Below are 19,726 nucleotides of genomic sequence, written 5' to 3'. Positions count from 1 at the left end.
TTTCAAAGCCAGTGTAATGTGGCCACACTCTTAGCCAAATGGACTTCCACTGCCAGCCCTCCCCAAGACCCAGCTCTGCGTAGGTAGGTTCCCTCCCTGGTCCTCCAACAACCCGCATTAGTTCTTACCTCTGAGTCTGAAGAGCTCCGGCTCTTGCCTTCACCACCGACACCCTCATCGCTCCCCCCTGTTTTGTGACAGCTTTCTTATCCTACGGGGCCTGACCCACGGCGCTAACCTGACCACGCGAGCAGCGCTGATGTTTCCCTCCCGAGCACCTTTTACGCCAGGCATGGGTGGCAAATTCAGCCTGTTTTCTGCTTCCGTAGTTCTCAGGCTTACTCAGGGGGTGGAGCACTTGGAACCCTGGTGTTCTCTGGGGACACCATGGCCTATTGATGTATCAAAGTCCAAAGTGCAAAGTCTGCACCATTTTATGTGTTGAAGATTACCTTACGTGTGATCATTATTAACTAGTGACCCTGAACTGGGAACTAAATAAGCTGTCAAAGTAAGTGGGTTTGGCTGTTTTCTTACTGATGTGTTCATATTAATTTTTTCCTTGCTCATTTGTTTTGCTGACCCAGCTGGCTATCAGGAGTGGATATCAATGGCTTAAGAAAATGTAATAGAAGGAAAAAAAAACCCTGAAATTTGGGGTCATTCTATTTATTAACTTATTTTTCTCTTGTACACCAGGCAAACACTGCTATTTTCTTTTCTACCAGGGAAAATGCCTCTGTGTGGCTTGTTCCTTGGCAGCATGGTCAGACCATGAACTCCTTGAGGGCAGGGGCTTTGGCTGTCTTATTACTGCAGCAGCCCAGCATCCAGCCCAGGGCCTGGCACGTGGCAGGCGCTTACAGTCTGAGTGCATGAATAAGAGGATGAGCAACTGAATGAACGAATTGGAGAATCAGTGCTCTTGGAGTTTTAGTATTGTTGGTTCTGTTTCCCCAGAGACCATGCCTCCTACTTCTAGAATGAATCCTGGGACTTACAGTCCCCTAATATGTTTGCTGAATGATGGGTGGATGAGTGGGTGGGTGTCACCCATAGCACTTAGCACTTGGTTGTGTTGGTGAGGGCCATGCAAGAGTGGCTTAGGACCTACTTGGTAACTGAAACTCAGAGGCTGAGGTGGACAAAGGAAAGCAGGACTTGTGCTTACCTTGGCTATTATTCAGGGGTTGGTCACTGCTGGGCTCCTGGAATTGAAGGAGAAACAGTGAGCTGAGAGTGGGAACCTCTCGGGGCTGGGGTTAGCAGCCTAGGGGCGGGGCTCTTGGTTCTTGCCTGTATTCCCTTTTCCCTGCTGAATCTCAGCTGGGAAGCTCTGTGATATCCACATAATTGGTTCAAAATGAAAAATTTAGTTTTGGGCACCTATTTGACCTGGTTCAACTAGTTTATTGATTATGACAACTAGTTAGCAACAGTAGAAACAACTGGTTGCTGGGTCGTTGTGAGTATTGCCGAATTCCTCAAGGTGATTCCACTCTACTGTCTGTTTTTGTCAAAAATTTATCTATTTTTATAGATATTATATTTTTGTGAAAATTTGGACACTTCACAAAAGAGGATACCCAAGGGGCTAAATGAGTACCAAAAGATGCTTAATATCATTTCTCATCAGGCAAATGCAAATTCAAACCACAATGAAATATCTCTACATAAACACCAGAATGGCTAAAATTAAAAAGACTGACAATACTAAGGGTTGACAAGGATGTGGAACAATGTAATACATTGTTGGTGAGAATGTAAATTCATACAAATACTTTGGAAAATGGTTTGGCTAAATCTACTAGTGCTAAACATGTAACTATTCTATGATTCTATGAACCAGCAATTCTGCTCCACGATATAGCCAAGAGAAGTAAGTGCATATGCCTAGCAAAAAAACTTGTGTGTGAATGGTCATAGTCACTTCATACGTAATAGCTAAGCATTGGAAAAACCCAAATGTCAATCATTGGTGGAGTAGATAAACAAATTGTGGTATATTCATATAATGGAATATAATTCAGCAATGGACAAGAGTAAACTAGTGCTAAATGCAATGACAGGGATGAATTTCATAGATATGGTGATGGAAACAAACCAGATACAAAAAAGTACACTCTGTATGATTCTATTTATATAGCTTTTGAAAGGTAAAGTTAGTCTATAGCGATAAGAGGCAGAACAGTGGTTATCACTGGGGAGGTGGGGCAGTTATTGGAAGAGGCACAACAGAGCCTTCTGGAATGCTAGAAAACTTTTAGATCTGTTCTAGGTGTGCTTACATGGGTGTTTATATGTGTAAAGATTTATTGGGTGGTAGACTTTAGATTTAAGTGCTTTACTGAATGAATGTACGATGTACCTAATAAAACAGACAAACAAAAAAAGCCTAGCAGAACACTATGGTACTTCTGAGTGTCGCCTTAGGTTGCCATGGACACAGGTACACAAATATACACAGAGGCACTTCTGCTTGCTCACACCACTTAACGAGTGCACTCAGCACACACAGCCACGTAGAGTCACACGCAGGAGCCACTGACACAAAGGCTTCCTGCCTGGGAAGGGTTAAAGGAAGCATGCTGTGCAGGTTCATGCTCTTTGAACCCTTCCCCAACTCCCAGAAACCTTCCTTCTCTCTCTTCCCTTTCCCGTCTGGCATAGGATCTGGAATCCCTGGGTGGGATGAGTAGCAGCTGGGCCTGTGGTCTAGGTCTCCACCCAGGGACTTGCCTGCCCTGTTGTTCTGAGGTCATGACCGCCCTTGGTGGTGGCTGGGGGAGGCGCATGACCAGCAGGGAATTTTTCCAGTCCCACTTGGGAGTGACACGGCCTCTTCTAACCCCTGGGTGGGTGCCCCAGATTAGATATGAGGGGTCCTGGGGTGCTGCCGGCTCCCACGGCTAAGCACGGTGGACACAGCAATCTGGAGGATGAACTCCTCCCTTCCTCCCAAACACAAGTCTGTATCTGCTGGAGGGATGTGCCCAGCCTTGTCCTTCGATGACACTGGGAAATGGGTGTCCCAGTGGAGGCTCTGGAGTCTGCAGGGGCTCAGTTGGAATATAGGCCCTGCCTCCCATCACCAGTGCACTTTTAGGCAAGATCCTTAACCTCTCTGAGCTTTACAGAGGGCTTACCCTCTGTAAAGAAGGAAAAATAGCACCCCCTTCCAAGGGCTCCCGTGAGGTTGCATGAGCTGTCTGGTGGGAGTGCCAGGCGCACAGTGGCCTGCCCTTCCCTCCTCCCTCCCATTCTCCGACCTTCCGCAGCCCCTGGTGCAGGTCTTTAGCACAACACTTCTCTCCATGAGCAGCCACTGTTTTTCTTCTCTCTTTTTATTTTTGGTTGATTTTCTTTTTTTTTTTTAAGTTAAAATTTTATTTTTAGTTGTCACATAATAATAGTATTAGCCACTCTTTCTCATTGGCTTTGTCCTCTTGGTGTTTAGCACGGGGCTTGGGCCAAATAAAGACTCAGTGAATGACGGCGAACTGGGCTGAACCCTGGGCTCTGCACTGTGGCTGGTTCTTAGCTGTCTCTCGTCCCCTGTCACCAGGGCTGGAGGGAAGGGACTGTTTCCAGGCCAAAGATGAGAACAAATCAGGCGGCTCTGCATCGTTGGGCCTGGAGTCGGGTGGTAATAATACCGGCAGTGATTCACACTCGATGGGCATGAACAGTTTACAAAGTCCTTTCATCTAACTCAGTCAAGTCAAGGCTGAAAAGGATTGATGCCAATTGTCTGAAAACCAGGATGGGTAGCATTAAATGATTAATTATTAAACTAATCAAATGTCTACATTGGACCAGGCACTACTCCAGGAGGAGCCTAGGACAATTAAAAAATAATTCTGTAAGAATGGGAGTAGTGCCCAAACAAGACAGCCGAGCCTGCCCTCTGGAAGCCTGCATTTCAGAGGAGAGGGGAGGGCCTGGGGAGGGGGAGGATGGGCCATAAACAGATAAACCAGAAAAGATAAGAGAGTGGTGGGTGCTATGCAGGTGGGGTGACAGGAGACAGTGCCTGGATGGAGACAGAGAGTGGGAGGTCGAGGTGAGGGGTCTGGGCGTTTAGGGAGAGCCTCTCTGGGGAGGTGACACCTGATCTGGGGCTTGAGTGACAAGAAGGAGCCGAGCAGGCGGGAACAAGCTTGGGAGGGTGGAGGAACCGAATAGAGATGGGCATGGCAGGAGTAAGGTGAGGACAGGAGCAGACAGAGGGAGGTTGGTGGTAGAGAGACTCTATATGTGCTTGGAAGATACAGGCAACAGGCCTCGCCCATGAACTGGATGCACTTGGGTTTTAGTTGAGCAGGTGTGAGGGTGTTTGTTGAGCTGTGGGAGGCTAGAGGACGGGCTGGCTGGAGGGACACTAAGAGCATCCACTAAATAGTGGGCCCTTCCCTGTCCATTCACTCATTCCCACTGGGTCTACTTGTGCGTGCATGCCTGCGTTTGTTTCTGTAGGTAGGGCAAGTTTGTTTTGTTTGTTATTAAATTGACAAATATTGACTATACACCTCTGATGGGCCCAGAATTTGCTAGAAGCTGAGGCACAGAGGGAACAAAGGAGGCTTAGAGTCTGCACTCTCTGGGCCTTGGCTTCCTCAGCCCTGAGCTGAAGTGACCCCAGCACCCAACAGTGGCTAGTATGTTTTCACTTGCGATCCACTGAGGGGTGGTTGTGGAAGAAATTCCACACCTGTTTGAAAACAAAAGAGAGAAAGAAAAAAAACACCCCAAATCAAAACTATAAGCTAGAGTGACAGGGACTGTGACTGTCGTGTTAATCACCACACCCCCGATGTCTCTCACAATGCATGATAGTGAGTGCTGGATAAATATTTGTCGAATAAAAGAAGTAATGAACACATCTCAGTTTTAGGATGCAATCTCAGGACAGCCTTTAAGAAGCTGACTGTTGTATAGTCACACAATGGAATATTATGCTGCAGTCAAAATGAATGAGCTACAGTGACACAAAATAATACAGATGACATTGGCAATTTAATATTAAGGGAAAAAGTAAGTCCCAAAAGATTCCATATAGGACAGAATCTTTTTCATAAAGAAGAAAGGGAATGATGGACATGGATTCAGGATGATGCTTACTGTGGCAGGGGGCTTCTAGCACAGTTCCAGCCTAGCAAAGATGTGCAGTCAATATTTGTTGAATTAATAAACAAAAGGGACATGCCCACCTACCTCAGCAGGAGTGTGGGTGTATGTGTGATGGGGCTGGGGGGATCTCGTGGTTAGATGCGGGTTATAGTTATGGTTCTAGCTTTTGTTGGGGTGGTGGGTTTATGGAAGCTACATTTTACTACATGGTTAAAAGCAAGTAATTTGCGGCCGGGCGAGGTGGCTCACGCCTGTAATCCTAGCACTCTGGGAGGCCGAGGCGGGTGGATTGCTCAAGGTCAGGAGTTCAAAACCAGCCTGGGCAAGAGTGAGACCCTGTTTCTACTAAAAATAGAAAGAAATTAATTGGCAAACTAAAAATATATAGGAAAAATTAGCCAGGCATGGTGGTGTATGCCTGTAGTCCCAGCTACTTGGGAGGCTGAGGCAGGAGGATTGCTTGAGCCCAGGAGTTTGAGGTTGCTGTGAGCTAGGCTGACGCCATGGCACTCTAGCCCAGGCAACAGAGTGAGACTCTGTCTCAAAAACAAAACAAAACAAAACAAAACACAACTAATTCGCTAGTAAGTTACAAATGGGCCCTACAGGGACCACTAGTGAAAAGTGTCCTGAATAAAGATTATGATTCATTCAATGCTGTGCACACAAGGTTCAAAGAGAAATTACAAAAGCTGTCACCTGGCTATGCTGAGTGCTTTGAGGAGGTCAAACTCCTGTCCTCACCAGGATCTGCCCTTACTATCATGCTGCCTGGGTTCTTCCATTCAGTGGCTCATTCTTTGGCCTTTTTTGAAGCTCTTTGGCAAGCATCTCTGACACAGACAGTTGGGAGATGATGGGTTGTTAGACTTCTGGGAAGGGGAGCTGCTGAAGGCCGTGGTGATCAGGGCCCATGGGCAGGGAGGCGGGCGCATTTTAGGCCTGCAAGTGGCTATTGGGGACCATCAATGTCAATGACATTCCTGAGCAGGACGGAAAGAGGGACTTATGGCCAGCTGCATCCTCTCTCAGCCTAGAAGCAATCCTGAGCGGAGGAAAGGAGCAAATGGGGTGCCAGGTATAATTCAGAGATCCAGTCGGCCCCCATCACTGTGGGGCGTCCCTGCCACGAACACAGGATGCGAAAGCTAGAAGGGTCTCTAGAGACCCTCCCAGGCAACTTCCTCACTTTCAGATGAGAAAACCGAGGACAGACAGAAGTGTCTTGCCCCGGAGTTAATAGAGGGAAGAGGGAAGTTGTGAGGCCACCATAGACCAACTGTACTTCCTTTTGCTTTGCTGGAGATGTCTTTGCTTAACCCCAACTTCAACTCAGCCGCTGGCCACAACCACCGCAGCCCAGGCCCGGCCCAGCCCAGCCGAAGCGCAGGCATTGGCCATGGCCTTTTTGTTTGGGCTGGTGGCTGGGGCAGGCCTGTCTGCTCTGTTGACTCAGTCTGCCGCCGCAGAGCCCTGACTCATGGGTCCGGCCCACCTGGTGTCCGACCTGGGGCTCATCTGAGAGGAAGCTCCTGCCGTCTACAGTACGGTGGAAGAGCTGGAATTCCCAGGCCCCCAGGCCCCCAGGACCCAGGAGGACCCAAGCCAGAGGGTGTAGGGGGTCAGGTGGGGTGGTAGAAATGGGTGGATGCTCAATGGCTGAAAAACACCTGCCATTGCCTGATTAGCTCGAGAATCTTTTTTCTGTTTCTCAGTTGGTCACTGGCAGCAGAGACATCAATCTAAGACCCAAATGTGGAGACAGAACCACTGACTATTATAGTTGAATATTGTTATATAGCTTACAATATCCTTCTTTCATAAATGCTCTCCCATTTAATCCTTGGAACAACCCTGAGAAATGATCCCAATTTCACGGAAGAGGAGACCATGGCTCCTATAATGCTATGGCTTCCGAGCAAGTAAGTAAGAGATCCAGCTCTTGGGGCCAGGTTTCTGGACTCAGTGGCTGCTGTTTTCACTTCCCCACAGTTTCAGGAATCCCACTGGGTAAGCGTCATTAGCTGGTGCTGCGTCCTTTTGAATGTCTACTCCCCTGCAATGTGGTCCTGTTGCATGTGATTAGCACGCAGTCAGCATGCAGAGATTGCTCCTGCGTCTCCCCAGTCCTGCCTTGGTCTGAAGGCAGAGTAACCTCTGCACAGCTCCTGGCTCTGCAAGTCATCCATAAATGGGGCAAGAGACCTCCCTCAAAGAGCGTATTGGGAAAAGTAGCATTTCTCCTTCCCTCTCTTCCATTAGGTGTCTGCCTTTCTCACCTCCTTCTCCGTGCCTTAGTCTCCCCTACCCCACACACTGTTTCAGATCTTGGAGAAACTCCTGCCTGGGCTTAGCTCAGCCCCAAATGTCAAATGGACACTTAGGGTCCTGTTTCCCTTTCAGCTGAGAGATGAGCAACCCAGACACAAGGCAGCTTTCGTTTGAAATGGAGTGAAGATTAAGTGAGCTTCAGAGAAGCCACAAGGGATCAGCCTGGGGAGTGTGAGTTCTCGTCTTGCCTTGTCTTCTGACTTGCTGAGTGGCCTTTGGCATGTTCTTTAATGTCTCTGAACCTCCAGATCCCTTTGGGTAATTGGGAACTGCCTTTCAGAGATGGGATAAAAGGGTTAATAACCTCACAATGAAATGGACAAGTGCTCACCAGGCTAACAAGGAGGGAAGAAGAGGAGGCAGGCCAGCTCCTCTGTCTGCTTTCCCTGCCAAGTGGCCTGCCCCTGGGACCTCACTCCTCTCCTCCTCTCTGCAATGCTGATGCTGCACTTCCTTGCCCTGGAAAGAAGTCAGCAGGGGCAGAGCTAGACTGACTGGGGTGTGGATGGAGGGAGAAAAGTAGGGGCACATAAAACGGGGCTTTCTGGCCCTGCTCCCATCTGTGGCAGCTTCAGGCTCCCATGGGGGCCAAGGCCCTGGCTTCCTGAGGTCGCATAGGGAAAGCCTAGAGCCAGCGGCGCCACTGTTGCCAGGTGATGGGACAAACAGGTCCTCTGGGGCCCTGGCAGGTGGTAGCTAGGTTGCCGAGGCCAGTGACAAGCAGCGGGGGGGAAATCCCAAGGGAGGGGGTGGGGAGAGTTCTCTGGGTTTCTAGAGGCGGCTCATAGTCAGCTCATAGAGCAAGGCCCAGCCACAGCTGGCTCCAGGGCTTGGTGGCTCCTCTGACGAGAGTGGTCTGGCCCCTGAACCTGCACCCCCACCCCCAGCCCAACTGTAAGCAGCTGTGTCCTCTCCACCTGCCGCGGGGACAGGCGGTCTGATGCCTTTGCAGGGCTGGAATCAGGGCTGTCTCTGTGGGATGCCGCAGCCATGACAGGTAAGGTGAGGAGACGGGACTTGGAGGGCTGGACCATGGCTGGCAGGGCAGGAGGGGGAGTTTCCAGAGATGCGCCTGGCTGTGACAGGCAGCTGAGTGTATGGGGGGTCCACAGAGGTGACTCATCACGCCTGCCTCCAAGCACCCTCTGACCTGCCACCCTGTCCCCTCTAAGCAGGTCTGCCCCCATCCCCGGCCACGCACAGGGGGCTATCCAAGCTCTCCCACGAAGGAGATTCTCACATTCGCTGTGTGTGTGCAGGTGACCTTACAGCAGCACACTTTCCTGTAGGGCTAACTTCAGCCTCGGCTGCCACATTAGAAACCATTTTGCCTTGTTCAAAGCCACATAGGTGCTGACCTGTTAGCGATTTGACCCGAGCACCTTAGCCCCCATCCTAGCACATAATGGCTCCAGGGCAGGGCCTGGGGCAGATGGGAGGTGTCAGGTGACCTGCAATTATTCTGCCACCAGCCTGCCATTATTCTGCCACCAGCCTGCAGTTTAGCTCCTGCCATTGAAGAATCAGCTTTTGTGTTACCACCCAGCTCTTAAGTCCAGGTAGGCCCTGGGGAGAGGGTGAAGGTGTAAGCATCCCTGTGTCACAGATGGAGAAACTGAGGTACAGTAGTCATGCTTTCTTTCCCCAGAGACAACGGGAAAGGTAGGAGGGAGGTATTAGCACGTGCCCGTTGCATTGACTTCGTCAGAAGCCCTGCGCCCATGCCCATCAGAGGTCCCTTGCTTCCAGGTGATCTTGCTGCCTACTGTAGCTCTTACAAAGCAGTCCATTCTCTCCAGCCTTTCTGAGTTCTTCGCAATTCTACTTCGTTTAGCTTTCCTTCTGCCCCAGGGTGATGGGTCTGTCTGAGCCCACTGTCCCTCCCCAGTAAGTTCTGATTAAAAGGAAGCTGCCATCATCTTTGCACACCCAAGGGCAATGCCTGGACAATGGCTGAAGGGGACTCCAGAGAGCCAGCAGGGGCCGGGGCACGGAGATCAGACTCCTAGCCAGACAGGGACCCTTAGGGGTTTGCCGTGGGGAAGGGCAGATGGAGTTAAAGCTTAGAAGGTTTTTCTAACATTGCAATTGACCTGAACTGAGGAGCTGCCACCCAAGATGCAGCATGATGTTTATAAGAATTCCACAGAGTTTCGACTGTCTTTGAGAAACTCCACAGAGTTTCGACTGTCTTTTGCTTATCCTGAATTCTCCTTAAACTTTAAGGGGGAGGTAAACGGTGGGGAGGGAAAAGGAACTTTGGCGTTAGGAGGTCTGACTCCTCTATTACGTGCAGAGCAGCTTTGGGCAAATCACTATCATCTCCTGGGCCTAGCTGATTCCTTTGGAATGCAGGTTACGATCAAACTGACTGCACAAGGTGATGGTGAGGAAGGTTCTGTAAGGCCCCCTTGCTAGGTACAACGCGCCTTCCCAAGCCCACTCCTGATTTTACAGACTTGCTCGTGGTTGCCCTCGGCTGGTCCTTGCGGTTTGAGGGTCTCTGCAGCCTTGGTCAGGAGGTTGTCCCCTGCTCCTGCTCTTCCTGAGCCCTGAGTCAGGTGCACTGGCCTGAATCCAGATCTGTCCCTTTCCAGCCATGCGGTCCTGGGCATGTTAATGAATTGCACTGAGGCTCAGTTTCCTCATTTGTAAAATGGGGAGAAGATGATCTACTTCATAGGGTTGTTGGTGAGGATTAAATGAGATGATGCATGTGATGTGCCTGGCCTGGTGCTTGGCATGTAGAGGAGTTTAGGGGGTGAAAATCGGTGCGCTCAGCTCCAGTTACCCTAGAGGCCCCGGGGAGCAGAACTCCACACGGTGTTCCAGGGGGATCTGCACCAAGGCTCTGTACAAGGGCAGCATTGAGCATTCACATTTGTTCTGGATGCTCCGATGATAACCAGCCTCGCACCCCTGGCAAAGATCTAGATCTCTTTCTTGTGAACTCTGAACGCACGATCCTATAAATAGTGCTTCAATCATACCTCAGTGACTTCTCTGCATCTATTACTTTGAGGTTGCATAACCCGGAGTTCCTTTCCCACTTCTCTGCCCACTCACATAACTCTGTGAGTGCTTTGTCAAGTTCTTCCTTGCTGGGATGCCATTTTCTAGAACAGGCTGGGTTTACAGTGGAAGGAGTATAGACCTTGGAATCCCGAAGCCCAGGTCTTCATCCTACTTCTGTTGCTCTCAGGCCTGAGGCCTTAGGCAAGTTATTTAGCCACCGAAATCCTCAATTTCGTGTGTGTGAAAAAGTGAGAGAGAGAGGGAGAGAGATTGAATAAGTCTCCCTCCTAATGAGCCCAAAATATGTTTGGCATTATTAGCACATTGCCTGGTGGGTAGCACGATTGTGATGATTGTTAGCTGTAATAATAAATAATAATAACAGCAGTGACACTGTATCCATTCAGTAAGGCACCTTTCTGGGGCCTGGAGATATAGCAGTGAACAAGAGGCAAAGTTCATGTGCCATGGAGAATATATTCCATTATTTTTGTTAATTATTAATGGCAATATTAAAATAGAGCTTGACAAGTGCATGGCATAGTAGATACTCAAACATTATTCATTATTAACGGGAAAGAGCTTCGTAGAGGGCCTGGCACATATGTAACAGGAGCTGAACAAACAGTGGCTAATTTATGATTTCGTAGGCCAAGGGGCCTGACTTCAGGATGGGACTCTGTGGACCAAGTGCCTCTGGGGAGAGTGACCAGGGCAGTTAGGGGACCCGAAGGGATGTCATGTAAACTGTGAGAACTCTGCAGGGCAGAGAAGCAGGGACCAAGGGGTCATGACCATGGTCCTTTAAAATGTGTATGGCATCTCGAGGACAAGGCAAAGGACCACACAAAGGAGGAATGTTGGAAGTCACAGAGAGCCCTTTCTCTTGGCAAAGGGAGAGTTGTTTTAAGCAACTAGAGTTTCTAGAAACAGAAGGTGTGTGAATAGAAGCCGGATTGGATTGTGAAGGAGGTTTCTGCAGCAGCCAAGGGGAGGCCCAGACAAGGGCCATGCCCACTCCTGGGGGATTTGGCCGAGCACCCCTGGCCCCCCTCAGCAGTGCTGCCAGGGGAGGGAGGGGGCAGAGTGGGTGAGGGAGTGAGGACAGGGTCCTTCCAGACACTGCAGCCCTGTTTCTTTCTCTGTGTTCCAGGTGGGGGTCTGCATTAGACTTCAGTGGGGCAAGGGGCTCTGAGGCCACAATGTCCTTGGGGAAACCACTCACCTAGAAGACCTTAAGGTTCTTTCTGAAGAGTTTGCATGTAGCCTGAAACTTCTCTTGTCTCCTGCCAGAGATAAGACTAGCCCTGGCCTGATTCACTCACAATATTCTCTCTTTAGGTCAATTTTCTATCTTTAATGGTCTCCTGGTAACTTTTTTTTTCCGAGCAGCATTAGGTATGAATCTTTATCTTAGTCTTCTTGAAAGCCTCAGATAATTACAGATACTGGGTGTCCCTTTGCTCTTGGCTGAGTGACCCTTTTCAAGTATTGAAACTAACTTCTTTGAGCCTTGATTTCCTTTGTCTGTAATGAGGATTAGAAGGTCTCAGAGAGTTGGCATCAGACTCAAGGCAGAGTCTGGACATGAAAGTGCCACAAAGCACAACACGCTGTCCTCGTGCTATTAGGTTAGAGAGGAAATGTTGCCGCTATTGTTATTCCCTTTAAGACCACCAGTGACTCCTGCTTGTCAAGATGGATCGGTCCTCCCAGAAGCCTGACAAGGCCGTCCTCCTCCCCTCTAGCGATCGGGGATGTGATCATGGGTGATGTCCCCAGTGCCAGGGTGAAAATGGGATGAGGGCGATGTGGCTGACCTCAGTAGCGTAGAGCAGATGTTCAGGGAGCACATGCTGAATGAATGAATGAATGAGTGCTTGCAGATTGCAGAGAAGAGACTGAGATGGCAGGAAATGCCCAGAGCGTTGATCGGCTCAACCGCCCCGGTGGGCAAAGCTCATCCAGACTGGCGTGCAGGATACTCTGTGACAGAAGACACCACTGCCACCTCTGGGCAGGGGCCATCTCAGTCTCCCACGCTCTTCCTCCAGTGTTCTTTCCATCTGCTGCCCTGGGGAGTTTCTGGTTGCGTGGATTATGCCAGGAAGTTGGCAGCTGCTCTGCAAGCTGAGGGGAGGGAGGCCTGTTGCCCTTTTGAGTCTTGTTTACAGATTTCTCTGGTGCTGTCATGATGCTTAGTCAGAACACGGGCGGGAGGTGGAGTTAGACGTGTCGCAGGGGGTTGCCACATCAGCTGAGCTCTGACTCTCCCCGTTCCATCACTGGGGTTTCCAGGCAGGCTCACGCCCATACCTCCCTCGTACCTAGTATCTGTCTGGGGTGAAACCACCTTGGTGACACCTCAGGTAGAATCGGGCATGTTTTCCAGTTGAACTCGGCGTGAACCTTGTCTTCAGGGTCAGATACATCAGAAACTGCTTCTAGAGGATTCTATCTTCAATCATTTATCTGTCGTTCATTCGTTCGCCAGCATTTACCAAGTGCCTATCTCATGCCAGGCCTTGTTCTAGGTTTGGGACCAAAAGACAGAAAAGGCATAGACCCTGTCCTCGAGAAGCTCCCAGTCTGGTGGCAACAGGTTTATAAAAACTATGGCAGAGATGAATGCATTTTAGGTTTGGGGGAGTTCACATCCTGGGGAATCATTGCTTGGGAACTGGAAGTGTTTTACTGAGCAAGCGATGTTTTCACCAAGCTGCCTGAGGGCAGAAGAGCTGCCTGGGAGATCTGCGCCATGACAGTTGTTCAGCCTGAGAGCATTTGTCTCCTGCTGTCTTGGGTTGGTTGGTTCTGGGGCTTTTTTTTGAGAGTTCCTGAGCCCCGGTTTTGGTCTGTTTTTTCTCATCTCTCCCCTTCACACTCGCCTGTCTCCTCATTTCTCACGCTCAGCTGTCAGATCTTGCAGGCTTTGTCACTCAGGGAGCTGGGCTGGGGAGGGAAGGAAGCTGTCGTTGTTGCAATCACAGCTGGGCTCTGGGCTGCACTGAAGGGAGTTTGGACAGGAGGAGAGAGTCCTGCGAGCACACGGCAGGACTGACCTCCAAACTTCTCCAGGTCAGCACCCCGGCACACAGCTCGAACCCCAAGATCTGGAGGGAAGAGCCCTAGGAGATGCTGCCTCTGCTGTGATTTAGCTTCAGCTCCTCTGACCCCGCCGGCAAGGCCCTGTGCCCTGTATAGGCTTCTCAGCTTCCTGTGTTGCCCCTTGTCCCCACACTCCCACTCTCTTGCTGTTCCCATGCAGTTCCCTCTGTCTGGAGCACCCTCCCCACCTTCTCTGCCTGGAGCGAGCCTGCTCATCCTTCAAAGCCCAGTGCAAATACTGTCTCTTCTGGGACATCTCTCTGAACCCCCTAGAGAGAATCTACCGCCTTCTTGGCTCCAGAGGCATCTTGTCAGCACTGCTGGTATTATACTTGTCGCACGGTCCTTTCTGAGCATCTCCATGGTAGAACCTAGGCACTCCATTTAGAGGCTGGCCAATGGCAGGAGCTGATTAAATGGTAGTTGGCTGGCTGGAGCTTCTTTGGGGGTCACAGCGACACGAGGTCCCCTCACTCAGGTGGCGAGGGGTGCAGGAAAGCAGCAGGGCAAGCAGTCCATCTCTGCCCATCTAGCCTCCTAGGGGCTTTCCACTGCCCAGCTCTCTGTTTGCCATCTCAGAGCCCTGGAGGCCACCACTAGGGCTGAGTGGGCAGCAGGCTCCATGTCCCAGTCTGGGGTGGACCCTGCAGACCCCCGCAGCCCTCGGGCTGACCTGCTGACCACCACGTTCTTGAGCCCTAGACAAGCCCCTGAGTCTGTACCAGGCTGGCAAGGAGCAGAGAAAGTGGTAGGGAGGATCATTGCCCCCAGATTAGCTAGAAGGGGCTAGAAGGGGCGAGCTAGCCTCAGGCCAATGCCTTCTTTGTGGCTCCTGGTGTGTTTGGGGCCTCCAGGGCAGTAATGAGCCGGGCCAGTCACAGAGTCCCTGACTTCCCTCCAGGCCTCCGACACAGAGTAGATATCAAGGGACACATTTCCCTCAGAGACAGAATTTGGGCTCCGATCTCTGCTCCGGGCTTCAGCTGTTCCTGGGCATTCCTAGTTTAATGGGTTCCAGGGAGAGAACCACCATGCAGACCTTGCCACAGGGAGGGGCCTGTGGGGACGGAAGGAGCAGGGAGGGGCATGAGCTGTCCCATTCTCTCCCTAGGGCTGGGAGCTATGGCTGGCCTGGCCTCATTAGAGGGCAATGACAGGGTAATTAGGCGCAGGTGGTTTAATGGCTAGCTCGGGGCCAGAGGCTCCTTGGATCCTACCCTGGAGACTGGCCATACTCTCCCTTGCCTTTGGGGCCCACCTGCCCTCTCTCACCCACACGGCAATGCCCAGCTCCTTCCCTGGGTAGCAAAGGGTCAGTGGATTCATCTTTAGGCACGAGTTTTTACGTTTCTACAGGGTGTCATGGTTTCCAGCGCCTATTTACTATCTTAACCTATTCAGTCTCTGCACTTACCCTGCGTGTGCATGGTAAGATTAAAAGATTAGAAAGACTACAGTCTCAAGACAGCACGGCTGATAAGGGAGCCGGCTTCTTAGCCTCTTTTTTTTTGTTTGTTTGTTTTGAGACAGGGTCTTGCTCTGTTGCCCAGGCTGGAGTGCAGTGCCATCATCATAGCTATAGCTCGCTTTAGCCTTGAACTCTTGGGCTCAAGCGATCCTCCTGCCTTGGCCTCCCAAGTAGCTGGTACTACTCGTGCGTGCCACCATACCTGGCCCCTTTTAGCCTTTTGATGCTACAGTGCATGCTGCAGTAATCTGCCCTAGAAACTACTCCCTTTTCTGTTGCTCCCCTGAGAGGCAGCCCAGGGCTCCTCAGTGCCACCCAGAAGCAGCTCAGCTGGGCAGGCTGCACTGCTACTTTCCTCCCCTCTCCCGCAGCCCCAGGGGATGGGGCTTCTCTGCACACAGGTTGAGCTTCTAGGGCACCTCCTTGGCCGGGAAAGCAGGAAGCTGGTGCTTTGATCCTGGCTCAATTCCAGCGGAAAGCAAGCAAACCCTTTCTGACCCTCAACTACCCTGGCACTGAGCTGGCTTTTGCCAGACTTTTTGGAAGCATGTCACAGGAAAGGCTGCGGCTGGCAGTCAGGAGACAGCCATTTGAGGGGTCACTGCAGGTCACATCCTACCCCTTAAATAGCTGCTTCTCCTTCCCTTTATTCCCCCCTTTTTCCTTTCGGTTGCTGGGAAATTGCTGCGGCTTGGCCAAGGGCTGGAGAATGGAGACACTCTGGGTTCCACCTCAGACCCAGCTGTCTCTTCCCCTCCCTGGTCCTCAGTCATCCTCCTTGAAAGATGGAGTCAGTTCTCTTTGCCCCAGGGGAGCGAAGACACTCTAGGTATTCTGAGAAGGAGGACAGAGGGCGAGGGCATGAAGAGAGACCAAGCGTAAGATCTCCACCGACACCCGAGATTGTTCTGGGGCATCTCCGCACCATTTTCTTTAAAAAGGAAAGGAGTCAGTCTCCCCAGGGAGTGGCAGAGGGACATAGAGGCATCAAAACTGCCACTTGCCCTTGGAAACATAGTGCTGACCTCTAGCCAACAAACTGGGAGACGCTGTGCAGAAGAGCATGCAGCATTGGGGGGCAGCCATCAGAAAGGGCAGCCCTGGCCTCTGCGCCCCAGCTTCCTGCGCGGGCTGGGCCAGGGACCGCTGGCAGTGGGGGAGAGAAGAGGGCAGGTGTGTACAAGGCATGTAAGGGGATGGGGTGTGGGGGTGATTCAACTATGATCTCTTTTTTAACCTGTAAGGAGTCGCAAAATTCGCAGCTGTTGACTTCTCAGGCTGCTCGAAGGGTCCTTGATGGGGAAACCCACCCTCCCTCCAGTCTCAGGAGCAGAAGGTCCCCACACTCACCGTGCTGGCTCTGTGATCTTCCATATTTCCCTACGGCCTGGAGCTGAGACTGGCGACCCAAGTCAGGCGGAGGCCTCCCCACAGCTGGCCAGCGGGTCAGTAATCCCCGCTCAGCACTGGCTGGAAGAAGCCTAAGTGCAGGGCAGGCCTTGGTCCCTCATGTCCAGCATCCCTGTCCCCTTAGCAAGCCAGCTGCCTCTCACCACAGTATTCCGGGAGTGATTTGGGAGCTGTGGGGTGGGTCGATTGAAACAACCCTACAGGTGAAGTTGCCGAACTGGAATGATTATGTGTCTTGTAACCTGACACCTGCCTTAGGGGCTGGAACACCTGGAGTCATTCATGGGCCCTTTGGCCTCAGAACAGGTGACACACCTAAGATGTCATAAAAGCCTTCCCACCTGAGTGACTTCCACCCAACCGGGTGGTGGTTGAGGGTGATGTCAGAAGTCCCCCCCGCCCCGCCCCGCTCCGGCTGCCTAACTTCTCACTGTGTGGACGCTTCTGTTTGGGGTGGTGGAAAGTTGAAGGAGGCTGGGGGCTGGAGGACAGGATTTGCTGCTCAGTAGAATGGGTCATGGCCATGCGTGGAGTGACAGGATTGGGAAGTCTGTGGAGAAGGGGAGGGTTTCTTCTTAAGCAGGTGAGACAGACCTGCTTTTCCTGGGCTCTAGAAGCGAAGCTGCCCTGCATGGGGCTAACTAACATGCCGCTTCCCAGCCTTGTTAAATATTTTGAAAATCACTGTTGGTGCCATGGCTAGGGCCCGAGTCTCCTCTTCCACAGGGCCATTTCCGAGCTGCGTCCCACCACATCCTGACCACTGGAGCTGCCCCCTGGCTAGGGAGTGTGCAGGGTGCAACCTTGGAACCGCAGACTAGAGAACTCCGAGGGACTGGGTGACTGTCACTCCATTCCTCCATTCTGCGGGTGACAAAACTAAACTCCAGGAAGGCAAAGTCAATTACCCAAGCTCACGTAGTATATTAGCGTCTGATTCCAAAGCAATCCACGTCTTCTTCCATTTCTCGGTCCTGGCCCTCCCAGGAGGCCAGCCCAGGGTAGACTCATGTGTCTGCCCTTCCGTTGATGATGCGCGTCTGTGTGCCATCTCTTTCATCCTCACAACAACCGCATGAGGAATATTTGGTTCCCATTTGACAGCTGAGGAAACTGTAGCCCATGGAGATGAAGTAGTTTTGGGCAGAATTGGGGCTGGGGCCTGGTTCCCCCGTTTCCGCCAGCCACGTGCACAGACTGAATGGAACGCAAGTGTCTGAAAGCCCTGGGTCCATGGTCCATGGAAGTCCCCAGAGATGTCTGTGCAGGGGGAGGAATACCAGGTAGACTTGACTGATTGTTGGCCAGATCTTGGCTGATGAGTGAGGTGTGGCCTTGGGCTTGTGTCCGGGTAGCAGAGATCTGGGGCTGTCCTGGAGGGCCCCTGGAGCCACCAGGGCCCTAGCCCTTCCCCACGCTGGGGTGGTGGCCTTTAGAATTGGAGGTCTGGGGCAGAGTCAAGAGCCTGTGATCCCAGAACAGGTGACCTCAGGGGACAGGGCTGTGATGATACAGGCAGGCACCTCCCTTTTAAGCAGGACCCTGGCAATGGGGCAGGGAGAGGTCAGTGGGCCACCCTGAGCCGAGGCTTCCATTGTCGTGGCTCCTCTATGTGCTGGGTGAAACGTCTGGCCCACTGGTTTGCATTTCCTGCCGCTCAGGTGATGAACCAGGAAAGAGGTAGCTGCCTGGGCAAGAAGGCTGGTGGGCGTGGCTGGTTGGAGGGACAATGACTCAGCCCTCCCGGCTCCAGCTCCCAGTTGGGTATGGGAGCTTGCAGAGGCAGGAAGCTTATGAAGAAGGCAAGTGGGCAGGACTGGGCAGGGCTGCTGTGATGCACAGGGTAGGGGGTGGCAAGGTTTACAGCTGGAGGCACAGTGGATCGGAGAGAATGGGGGCCCACTCCCCCAGGTGCCAGGGGACACATGCAGGCCAGACATCCATCCTTCCAGAGGAACCTCAGATCCCTCTGCCCTGTCCCTTTCCCACCCATCTCTTTAGACTCTCCTTTTGTTTTTCCTCCTCTCTTTCTTTTTCATCCCCTTTTATCTCTTCATGTCTTTTTCTAACAATTTTTTCTCTTCCTTCTTCCCTTTCCTCGTCTGTTTCCAGCATGTGTGTCAAGATCAGAGGTGGTTACCATGAAGCTAAGGAAGCCGCACAGCCCCTCACTGGCATGGCTCCTCTGGGCCCTGGGAAAGGTCCCAGTAGCATGTTCACGCAGCCACGTGTCTCTGCAAATTTTGCTGCAGATTTCTTTGGTATATTCCTTCTTAAACAAGGCCCTTCAAAATGTGTAAGCTCAGGCCTCATAAAACCTGGAACTTCCTTGGTCAAGAGCATGAGCTCTAGGAGCTGGAGTCCTGCGTCCTAATCTCAACCACTAATTATTGGCGTGACTGCAGGCATTTTATCTAATCCTCCTGAGTGCCCTCATCTGTAAAGTGGCGTTAATAATAGTTCTGACCCCTTAAGGCTGTTATGAAGATTAAGTGAGATAATCCATGCGAACTGCCTGTACTTAAGAGAGAGTGGTGGTGATTGGAGCTGTTATTTCCTGCTCATTGCACGAGATGTGTGTTTATTGCCCTGCTGCTGGAGCACTGGGGATTAGGAGAGAGGCGCTGACCTTGAACGTGCACAGTCCACTGAAGGAGATGAGACACATCCACAGAGCATACTCAGCTGGAAACGATGGTCAAGTAGAGACAGAAAGAAAACACTTTGGGGGTATGGAAAACCTTTTCCATCCCTCACTATCCTCTTCTTTTCCTTCCTTCCTCCCTCCCTCCCTCCCTTCCTCCCTTCCTCCCTTCCTTACTTCTCTCTGCCTTCATTTTTTCTCCCTAGATATTTTTACTTAGCTATGTAATTTGTAGTTATGTTAATTGTCTTGTCTTTTCTTTTCTTTTCTTTTCTTTTCTTTTCTTTTCTTTTCTTTTCTTTTCTTTTCTTTTCTTTTCTTTTCTTTTCTTTTCTTTACAGAATCTTGCTCTGTTGCCCAGGCTAGAGTGCCATAGTGTCAGCCTAGCTCACAGCAACCTCAAACTCCTGGGCTCAAGCGATCCTCCTGCTTCAGCCTCTGGAGTAGCTGGGACTACAGGCGTGCGCCACCATGCCTGGCTAATTTTTCTATTTTTAATAGAGACGGGATCTCACTCTTGGTCAGGCTGGTCTTGAACTCCTGAGCTTAAGCGATCCAACCCCCCCCCCCGCCCCTTGGCATCCCAGAGTGCTAGGATTGCAGGTGTGAGGCACCGCGCC

The 19,726-nt window shown here is 51.3% G+C and overlaps 1 protein-coding gene and 1 long non-coding RNA gene across 6 annotated transcripts in view; one reads left to right on the top strand and one right to left on the bottom strand.

Moving 5' to 3' along the window:
* The window catches only part of TMPRSS4 (transmembrane serine protease 4), a 40,519-nt gene extending 23,778 nt beyond the window's left edge, over positions 1-16,741 (bottom strand). The window contains exons 1-2 of one of the 5 annotated variants that reach the window (XM_076002553.1): positions 16,403-16,741; positions 1,172-1,208 (exon numbers count right to left, since the gene is read on the bottom strand). In XM_076002553.1, the coding sequence (XP_075858668.1) occupies positions 1,172-1,208; positions 16,403-16,426 (61 nt within the window). In that variant the 5' untranslated portion in view covers positions 16,427-16,741. Of the gene's footprint in view, positions 1-128; positions 376-1,171; positions 1,209-16,402 lie in introns of those variants that run through there. The other 4 variants (XM_076002549.1, XM_076002552.1, XM_076002551.1 and 1 more) reach the window with 4 other exon arrangements.
* Positions 7,762-18,956, top strand: LOC105876062 (uncharacterized). Its single transcript, XR_012918999.1, has 4 exons — positions 7,762-8,114; positions 8,394-8,458; positions 8,934-9,020; positions 18,575-18,956. It is a non-coding gene; the product is annotated as an uncharacterized LOC105876062 (long non-coding RNA).
* The last annotated feature ends 770 nt before the right edge of the window (positions 18,957-19,726 follow it).

This window comes from Microcebus murinus, chromosome 4, assembly GCF_040939455.1.
Source record: "Microcebus murinus isolate Inina chromosome 4, M.murinus_Inina_mat1.0, whole genome shotgun sequence".
NCBI classification, from domain to species: domain Eukaryota; kingdom Metazoa; phylum Chordata; class Mammalia; order Primates; family Cheirogaleidae; genus Microcebus; species Microcebus murinus.
The sequence above is the reverse complement of the archived record's forward strand: the minus strand, read 5'-3'. Positions and strand labels throughout refer to the sequence as shown.